This window comes from Ixodes scapularis, unplaced genomic scaffold (genome assembly GCF_016920785.2).
Source record: "Ixodes scapularis isolate PalLabHiFi unplaced genomic scaffold, ASM1692078v2 PGA_scaffold44__24_contigs__length_19508400, whole genome shotgun sequence".
Taxonomy (NCBI): Eukaryota; Metazoa; Arthropoda; class Arachnida; order Ixodida; family Ixodidae; genus Ixodes; species Ixodes scapularis.
This window is the reverse complement of record NW_024609873.1, coordinates 18,522,606-18,532,902: the sequence shown is the minus strand read 5'-3', so window position 1 is coordinate 18,532,902 and position 10,297 is coordinate 18,522,606. Positions and strand designations below refer to the sequence as shown.

Below are 10,297 nucleotides of genomic sequence, written 5' to 3'. Positions count from 1 at the left end.
AATAAAAAATCCATCAATGTAACCATGTTTGGCAGTCAATGTTTTCTAGTGGACCGCTGACTGTGCCTGACTGTACGTCAAACATGTCTGATTGGCCAACAAGTTACTCTGACCGACAGTCAAACTCCAGTCAGACTCCGCTTGTCGGCTTTCTGATGGTTTCCTGGTGGCAGTCGGCCGCCGCGAAATGCCATCAAGATGTCTTCGTGGCGAATCTGATTGTACATCGATTGTCTCTTACTGTACGTCAAAAAGCTTTGACGTGCAGACAGACGTACGGTGAAAGGACGTAAAGGTCGCTCGGATACCACTATTTCGTCAAATCTATGAATACGAAAAATAATCTAGGCACGAGAAAACGATTTCGGGACGTGAGCCCATAAAACCGCTGATGTTAGAGATATGACACGCAACCGACCGACAACCTTGATCAGAAGCCCGCCGAAACGCCGAAACGCCACTTTCGCTTCGCCCATAATAGAGGCTTCGCCGAGCTTCCATGAACGATCGCTCTCGACTCGTTTTTTTTGCCCACTTGCTCCAACCTGTCGATCCTGGCCGGGCTCTACAATGTCTTATGTTTTAGTAGAATTTCTACTCGACAAGACGCAGCCTGTTGTGAGTTCCGACGATGTAAGGGACCTTAGCGATGTAGTTGAAGACGACAAGGTGTACCAGGTCTACTGGGCCGGAGACGCGCGAACAAAAGGATTGTTCTACGACGCGAAAGCTGAAGTACGGCGAGTGATGTACGAGTGCTTTGCATAACATGCTGAAGGCTTAACCGCATATGCAGCCGAAGCATTCTTTAGAGCGATGCGCTCATTGTCGGAATCTCGCTCTGCAATACTAATATGCTCCTGACTCGGTCCGAGAGGTTTGGACTAGAAAGTTTATACTTTTTTATCTGGCATGACCGTTGTGTCGCACCTCATTATTATGGTTTCATGAAGAGTGCAGAAAGAAAGCATCCGCGAGCGTAGTTCAGGTATATCTGCTGCTCGCGTTCGTCCGTGGAAGCCAGGGCTATCTGGCATAGCATGCATGCTTGCTCTCTAGCTTCAACGGAGTCGTATAGGTTTTGTGAATTCAAGTGTATACGGTCGTCCCGAAAGGTTCAGACATCGAGGGAGTTTCTTTGAAACATGCTTACGGTGCATGTGGTCCCGTTTGTAAACGAATGTCCCTTTTGCCTGAAAAACGCAAATTTCAAAAGGGGGAAAAAAAGTGAAGGACGGGTACACACTTTTCCTGATTTTTGATGTCATGAATTACATTCATTTTAAGAATTTGCGAACCGTTTCACAGCCATGCAAGATAGTCACCTCGGCTTGTGAACCGTTTCATAGCCATCCAAGATTGACACCTCTTAATTTGAGTTTTATATAAAGAGTAAAGCTATACGAACTCCGGAGTGCACTTCGGACAGAAATGGCTATACGCACTCCGCTAAACTCGTATAAAACGAATTTTCAAATCGAGTTTCCTAAGCGATGGAATAGCATAGGGAGTTCGAAGAAGACGACGAGCTGAATGGCCGCGTTGGAAATTGGCTCCGTAAAGGAAAACTCAACGGCTAAGCCTAGCCGGGAATATTCTGATATAAGTTCTGCTTCTGCCTCATCTGCGCCAAGTACAACGGAGTACAAGACTTTACTGCCACCTCTTCCCAACGGTAAGCTGCTTTGAAACTCACTGATTCTTCATGGGGACCCATCAGCCCGGCCGTACCGCATCGACGATTTCGGTCCTGCTTTGAAGAAAATCATCAACCCAAACGAGCTAGCTTCGCTTAGGGCCCACCAGTACAATCATGTGTGGCTGCTCACAGTGCGTTCTGCCAAAGAAAAAGATTGTTGCAGCTTCGAGAGATCCAATTAAAGAACAATATATGTTTGATAATAGACGGGAGCATGACTGCGCTGTCCATGAAGGTGCACTGGGTTCCAACTAGCGTCCTAGATGCAAACGTAGGAAGTGCTTTTTCTACGTTTGGAAAAATAAAAAGCATCGTTCGAGACAAGTGGCACTACTCCGGCTTCGAAGATGGAGAGGCAACCACAAGAATACTGTCAATTGAATTGAACGAAGGGGTGACCGAGGGCAGCTTGCCGCATCAGCTCAAGATTCTGGGAACCATCGTACTTGTCTCAGTTTCTTTCTTTATTGATACTGTCAATCTCTTGCGAGATCGTAACAGGAGTGGTACATTGAAATACTTTCAAGCAGGATGCACTTGCTGCGACAACAGAAAACAAAAATCGGAATATGTGGTAGCATTTACAACATCAGGTGGTAGGCTGTTCCAATCGATGATTGTACGAGGAAAGAAGGAGAACTTAAATGGATCGTTTTTATATTAATATGGCTTTATTGTTTTGCTATGTGTATATCTGGTAGATCTTGGGCAAAAAAAAAGTTATATACTTATCTTTTCTATTCCAAGCTCGTCATTGGCAATAAGGTAAAAAAATTTAAGGCGGTTTATTCTCCTTCTTTCCTGTAGAGTTTCCAGGCCTGCGTCATTACAGAGTTTTGATGGAGATACATATGAGGAGTACATGCTATACACAAAGCGCACTGCTAATCTTTGAATTCGCTCAAGTTCTGAAATACAAGATGAGGTATGTGGATCCCAAATGACGCTAGCATATTCCAGCACTGGCCGAACAAGAGTTTTATACAGTAGTAGTTTTGTATCACAGGAGGCCTGCCTCATATACCTACGCAAGAAACCAAGCTTACGCAATGCTTTACCAACGGTTTGATTGATATGAGCATTCCATTTAAGATCAGACGTTATTGTCAACCCCAGATATTTATATGAACTTACTCTCTGAAGGTTACGGTTCCCAATCGAATAATTAAAAATAATAGGCTCCTTTTTTCGAGTAATTGACATACATACAGTCTTTGATAAATTTAGTAACATTTTCCAGTCATCACACCATCTAAAGAATTTTTCTAACGAGGAGCTTAGTACTTCACAGTCCGCAGAACTTTTGATTTCTCTAAAAATAACACAATCATCCGCAAACAGTCGGATCTTTACTGGAATTCCAGAAACAATATCATTCACGAACATTAAAAACAACAAAGGCCCCAGGACCGATCCCTGTGGGACGCCAGAGGTTACGTGTGTGGTACCGGAGCGTGCGGTGTCAACTTGAACAAACTGCTATCTCAGAGATAAGTAACTTTTAAGCCACTTCAAGGTAGCAGGATTATCTAAAACTGGTGACAGCTTTATCAGTAACTTTTCATGCGATACGCGATCGAAGGCTTTCGAAAAATCTAAGTAAATCACATCAGTTTGCCCCCTTACGTTAATCACCGATGCAAATTCATGCACAGTTTCTGTCAGTTGGGTAATGGTAGATACTTTTTGGCGAAAACCATGTTGAAAAGTAGTAAAAAATTATTTTGTTCAAGATATGTCGATATGTGTTTAAACACCACATGTTCCAACACCTTACTGCACGTACTAAGCAGAGAAATAAGCCTATAATTGGAAACTGATCTTGAGTCACCAGACCTTAAAATTGGGATAACCTTTGCGACTTTCCATTTGGAGGGTACCGTGGACGTCTCCAGAGATTTTCTGAATATCAAAACCAAGTACTTGGCGCTCCATTCCGCGTATCTTCTGAGAAAGGCATTAGGAATGTTGTCTGGCCCAGCTGCCTTTTTAATGTCAACATTCAGTAGATAATTCACTATACCCTCCTCAGAAATCGTTATATTCGGCAAAGCATTTCTACTACGTGAACTGTTTCCCGGCATAGCCGCCTGGACCGGCCCTCGATTGTTGTCAAGGCTGAAGACCGACGTGAAGCAGTTATTGAGAGTATCAGCAATGCCCTTAGGGTCGTCCACAATGTCGTTATTAATATGCAACTCGCTTACCCTAAACTTTGAGGGCGATTTAAACCTCCAAAACTTCTCAGGCGAAGACTGGAGAAAAGAAGATAAGGTCACATCAAAGAGGCGATGTTTCGCCTCTTTAATGTTTTCCCTCAGTTCATGGTCCAACTGCTTCACGTGGCTTCCATCCTTTGATCGCTTACGGAGTCTACGGAGTTTACGGCGCTTTCGGATAATTTTCCTATTAATCCACGGATTTTTTTTGCTGGAAATCTTTACTCTTTTTGGTATGAATTTGTTGATGCAGTCGAGAACGACATTTTCGAAGAAGTTCCAGAAAAAGTTCACGTCGTACTCGGGCACTTCGTAAGCACGAAGAAAATCGCTAAAACAGAAGGCTAACGAGTCAATAATAGCAACGTCATCAGCTTTAGAGAAGTCTAAGTATTCGTTACGTCTTTCTGTGTTGCGTGTTTGATTCATTAAAGACGAAGTAAGTAATACCATCTGATGGTCTAAAATGCCTTCCACTACTTCAATGCACTGTACTCGTTCAAGTAAGTTCTGGGAAAGTAATATCAAATCCAGTATTGAGCCTTTTTCTTCAAGAAGTCTTGTAGGGGAGCGTACAATTTGATTTAGATTGTGACAAAAAGATAGCTCTGTTTGCGATATCTGGCACGAAGACCAACTGTTCTCCCAGTCAATGTCTGGTAGACTGAAATCGCCAGCAAAAATAACTCTGGAGTTCGCGTTTACATTCTCTGAAAGATAGTCTTTTATTTTTTCGAAAACGTTTCCGCTGCTAGGTGGTCTATAGAAAGCACCGATGATAAGTGATGTAGAAAAAATGTTCACACGAACCCATAAAATTTCTACGCCATCAATATCTGGCATTCGGTTATAGTGCAAATTTTTTGTAAGAATAATGGCTACGCCCCCACCACGCGTGTGTCTGTCTTTTCGTACTATTTTATAGTCTGGGGGAATAACCTCAGAATGAGATACTTCTTTATGTAACCAGGTCTCTGTGATGACTGTGATGTGCGGTTTGCGCGTTAGTAACACGTGTTCGATATCAACAACTTTATTCATTATGCTCCTCGCATTCAAATTTAAGAATCTAATCGAATCAGTGGCATTGCGCCTGGACTGTCATATTTGTCGCGAGGGTTTTGGCTGACTCAGTGCTATTCGTGTCTGTTTTTCGGCGTCCCAGATGTAGAGTGTATTATTTATTTTTAGCTTGTTGTAGATTAGAGTAACTTTATCGCCTTTCTTACGATTTTCGATAGCGCTGTCCCAGAGCTGTTTGCGAATATTTCGAACACGTAAAGAAAAGTCTTCTGAAATAGAGGTCGTCGATCCCTTCAGTTTCGGGCAGTTTCTCAAAACTGACATCTTCTCTGAAACATTTAAAAACTTCACCATGACTGGTCTAGTTTTACCATCTGTTCGACGCCCGAGGCGGTGCACTCTCTCAGTGGTTGCAGCTGGTAAACCAAGCGTATCACAAAACAGTCGATTCACTACGGTTCCATGAAGTGATTCAGCTGTCTCGTCATTGGTCTCAGGCACGCCAAAAATTACAAGATTATTTCGGCGACTTATATTTTCGAGATCGTCAATCTTGTCTACCAAATCAGCCATTACACTTTCCATTGATACGATGCGTTCTTCATTGTCAAAAAAAAGTTTAACTGTCGCTTCTAGGGTCGACAACTTAGCTTCGAAGCTCCCTAACTTCTGGTTAATTTCCGTGAATTTTTCTTCCGCTCGTTTTTTATTTTCATTTATAGCGGCAAGTTCCTTGGCCATTTGGGACTGGCTTTCCAAAACTTCAGCCAACATTTCTTCAACTGTAGGACCTGGATTACTTTCAATGTCACCGCTTAATTGCAAGAGTAGCGCAACGGTATCAACAAAGCACCGGAAAACAGTTGTGGGGCACGGCAGCACAGCTGAACAAAGTTCGTCGCTTTTGTACAAGGAGTACGAGCAACCAACCTGCATGAAGAATAGAAGCGGGTTTAGCCGCATGTTCTTGACAGAGCTGCCGTGCCCACTGGTAGGTCGTTGGTCCGTCTTCGGCTTTATAGCTGCTGGTTCCGTCGATGTTGATGACGTCGGTGCACTGGCTGCGATGACCACCAGGTGTAGATGTGGCACGGCGTTGGATGATGACGGTGCGAAGATCGGAGCAGCCACCGAATCAGCAGAAACCACCGGGCCGAAAAAAGACTTCGGCCACAGCAGCACAAACTGCATGAAGAATAGAAGCGGGTTTAGCCGCATGTTCTTGACAGAGCTGCCGTGCCCACTGGTAGGTCGTTGGTTCGTCTTCGGCTTTAAAGCTGCTGGTTCCGTCGATGTTGATGACGTCGGTGCACTGGCTGCGATGACCACCAGGTGTAGATGTGGGACGGCGTTGGATGATGACGGTGCGAAGATCGGAGCAGCCACCGAATCAGCAGAAACCACCGGGCCGAAAAAAGACTTCGGCCACAGCAGCACAAACTGCATGAAGAATAGAAGCGGGTTTAGCCGCATGTTCTTGGCAGAGCTGCCGTGCCCAGTTTGGCAGAGCACCGCAATGTCTACGATGCAGGCAAGTCGGACACGTCCGAGGCCAGTGCCGCGCTCACTGGTGTAGCGTATGCCGAAAATTCGGCCACGATCCCGAAGACTGTATTCAAACGTACGCCAACCGAATGGCTGCATTTCTCCAGATTCCTACAGAAATCTTAATAGACGCAGAAGAAACAGCACAAACAGAGGTTTCGGCTGAGGTCAGCACCGCTCACAGCACAGCCCACGTAGAGGCAGTCTCACGGACTGAGAAGTGCGAAGACAGGTCGGCGTCGTCACGCTCTGCAACGAAGGAGACAGTGAGCAATGTTGTCGTCTCCAACTCGTTCAGTGCTCTTGTCCCTGAAGACCGAGCTGAAGATCAAGCTGAAGAGCCAATGAAGTCAGACGAAGAGGCGTCCGAAATGGATGTAACCAGCAACAAAGAAATGCTTGGGAAAAGAAAGGGAGAACAAATTCAGTGCACGTCAGATCCTGGCTCCACATCTCAAGGGGAGAGGGCAGAGTCGAAGAGGAGGAGGAAGAGGCGAACGAAATCGTCATCTCCCAAAGCTCCCATCACCGAGCAGGATTCCATCCTGTCCGGCCACGATGACCTGAAGAGTCAATTAGTACGTGTACTTTGAAATTCCTACTGCTGCACGACAAAAGGACGCTGACTGACCTGACGGAGATAATCATGGTTTTAGACCTACGTGTGCTATGGCGGTCAAGAGTAGACATGACAGAGTGCACACTAAACCCTTAACCTGCGTGGCGACACTTTGCTAACAAATTGGACTGGACTATTTGAACTTTAGAACCAGTTGAAATAGAAAAACAATCTAAGAAACACTCTGGGAAAAGGTCAAAAGGTAGCACCTTATTTTCATGCTTCGAGAAGATTATCCGTCGCCTTTGCAAGTGCCTCACTCTAAAATATTCTTTTTAACATTTTCGAGTGTAGTACACATCCAGAGCTGAGGTTACTGCATTCATTAACAATGTTGTAGCCTTTAACTGATTTACTCTGCACCTGGGTCATTGAATGCAATGTCTAAACTATGTAACGTTCTTTTTTCTTTTTTTTTGCTCTAACATATGCATATACCTCATTTTTCCATTCTTGCTACTTATGTTTTTAACCTGTAAATAAACATTTGCTCAAAAAAAGATGGGATAGCATAGGGACAATAAATAAAAAAAAACATGGGATAGCATAGGTGTTAAGGTGTCCGCTTTGTACGCAAGTCGACGCGGGTTCGATCCGCGGTGGACCTGTTTTTTTTATTTCTTCTTTTTTTTCTCGAAAATTTTGTTTATCGAGGCATTTGGCGATATTTATGAGGGCGCATAGCTTTACTCTTATATAAATGCTGCCCTTGTTGATGAAATTCCCTTGGCAGTGGCAGTCAGACGTCATCTAATGGACCATCAGGGCACGTTCCACCAAGGCTGCTGACTGGCAGTTAGTGTCCCAAATTACTTATCTTGATGGAATTTTCACTAAGGACCTATAGCCGTGACAAATGAGATCCAACTTGCCACGTCAAATTTTGGGGCCACGTAAAATTGCCAGCCCGTTTGCCGTCCCTTTTTAGGTGGCCCCAAAATTTGGCGTGACAAGTTGGATCTTGCCGGCCCTTTTTTTAGCTGGCCCGTTTTCTAGCTGGCCCGTTTTCTGGCTGGCCCGTTTTCTGGCTGCCCGTCTTCTAGGTTGCCCGTTTTCTGCTGGCTATAAAAATGTTCCATCGTCCACTCCCCCGAAGAGTACCTCAGAGGGTTCAGGACTGTGATCCACGAAGAAAGCCCGCGGATTGAGAAGTACAGGAAATTTTCACCGTAAAAATAAAGCTGTGACGTTGCACTGAGCCTGACGTCTTCTTATGAGACGTCATGCACATAGTCACGCCGCAACTTTAGTTTTGAGTCGCAAAACATATTGAAAAAGCATTGCCAAGCTAGTTTGTATACTTTAGAGATTGACTTGCCGAGTGCTCTCGGGGAAAGTAAATATACAGGAATTGTTTCAAGAGGAAGGTTCCTAACATTTAAAAGAACAGTGGGTCCGCAGGTGAACTATCCATTTATTTGTTTCTATTAGATGCACAGCTGAAGATACCGGTGGTGCTTTGTTGTAATAAATACCACATTCAAACAATAAAATAGAAAGGTATATGAAAACTTGTGTCACTTGCTGAAACATTGGTGGAAGCACGGTCGTTGCTTTCACTTGACACACTTGGCGAACTACGACCCGCCGCAGTTGAAGGTGCGCTATCCGAGCCAAGTGTGTTGCAGTCAGCCAGAGCTTCGTGCCACAAGACGGGTCTCCGCGACACGCCCGAAGGCCAGTTGCCTCCGTCGGCAAGACATGATGCTGCTGCGATTGAGAATTTTCAACAGTTTATTTTAAGAGAATAAGGGAGAGAGAACATTTCTTGTATCTTAATTACGTTCTAAATCTTATCGAACAAGTGGGTTTTTAGAAAGCAGCTTGCGGGACGTTAGAGTCTATTCAGATGCTGAGTAATCGGCCACAAGCATGGCCGCTAACATAAGGTTTATTTATATGCTCTACGGTAAACAAAAGAAAGCAAAAGAAATTCGCGAATTAGATAACCGCATTTGCTTTCGGCGACCATGCTTGTTTGTAGTTACTCGACATTAAAAAGTAGTCTGATGGCATATGGATAGACCCTATAGCTTTGGTGGCAGTTTGAAGAGTGGGAACAAAACAGTAAATTTTGACGCCACCAGGCAGGGGAGCGGGGTCTGTCCACTTGTCAGGAACTACAGGTCCTGGCTATATCATACAGGCTGCGTCATTACACGTCGGCCAAATCTCTGCTCAAAAACTACACGTTGCACATAAAAAGATAATTTTGTTTAATATGAAAATTCATAAAGTTTGACGTTCAAATAATTATGGTGTCGAATCATTTGAAATAATTAACTTTCTGCAATTACTACACTTAAAAGTATGGTCACGTCAGGGTAAAGACCTTGCTAAACTGCGTCAAATATTGTAAAACAGATAGTGTGACTTTTTTTTTCAAAAAGATTGTTTAATACAATACATTTCTTAAATTCAGTTAGCCTAATAAAAGCTTATAAACTCGTTCACACAAAAAGAACGTTTCGGCCGATGTCGACAGTCGCGTGAGCAAACGAGGGTGCACGCGCAAGGGCAAACTTAGTGTATCCTAGATGTTACATTCATCATCAATTTTAGTATAAATGTTTCTTGTGCGGCAATCCTCCTTTGCTCAACGCGATCGTCGACGCCGGCCGAGACGCGCGACTATATACCTCGGACGGGGCAAGCTGATGAGTGCGCCGTATACGCCGTGCTCTATCGGCGGACAGTTCGGCAAGAGGAAAGTACCCCCCTGTTAACTATTTACACCTTGTCGCTGTAAAATGCTGGTGGCCACCGTCGAGGCATAGCCGGGTAGCTTTCTTGCCTCACCCTACCATAGGTAAACCGTAAGGGCTGCGACTGTGACCCCATGACTTTAAAGATTGTCACCTACCAGGAGTGCTTGTGCACAGCCGAGCTGGCGTCAAACGCGAAGAGTCCGCGCTTGTAGCCGTTATGGTAAGTCCACGCTAAGATGAAACGAAGTAAATCTCTTCTCCGCTTTCCACCGGCGACGCCAGCCGGTATCCGAATAATGTGAAAGGAGGCGATTCCAAACGTGCTTCTTAGAATACAAAAATATTGTGTATCGATACCTGTATCGTCCAGGACAGGGTCCCACTTGTCCTCTGTTGGCGAGAATAAAAGTTACTGGTTAGGAACTCTTTCAGCATTCGACTCTAATTCGTTATTAGCCAGTGAGCTACATAATTACCCAGTCGA

General features: G+C 44.4%; 1 protein-coding gene across 1 annotated transcript; it reads right to left on the bottom strand.

Annotated features, from left to right (window-relative positions):
* Positions 1-4,949: 4,949 nt before the first annotated feature.
* LOC121045719 lies at positions 4,950-6,435 on the bottom strand (the record flags this gene model as incomplete). The annotated part of the gene is made up of 4 exons (XM_042293102.1): positions 4,950-5,688; positions 5,875-5,928; positions 6,058-6,183; positions 6,310-6,435. Coding segments are annotated over 4 exons (975 nt in total), but the record flags the coding sequence as incomplete, so codon positions are not given.
* Between the last annotated feature and the right edge of the window lie 3,862 nt (positions 6,436-10,297).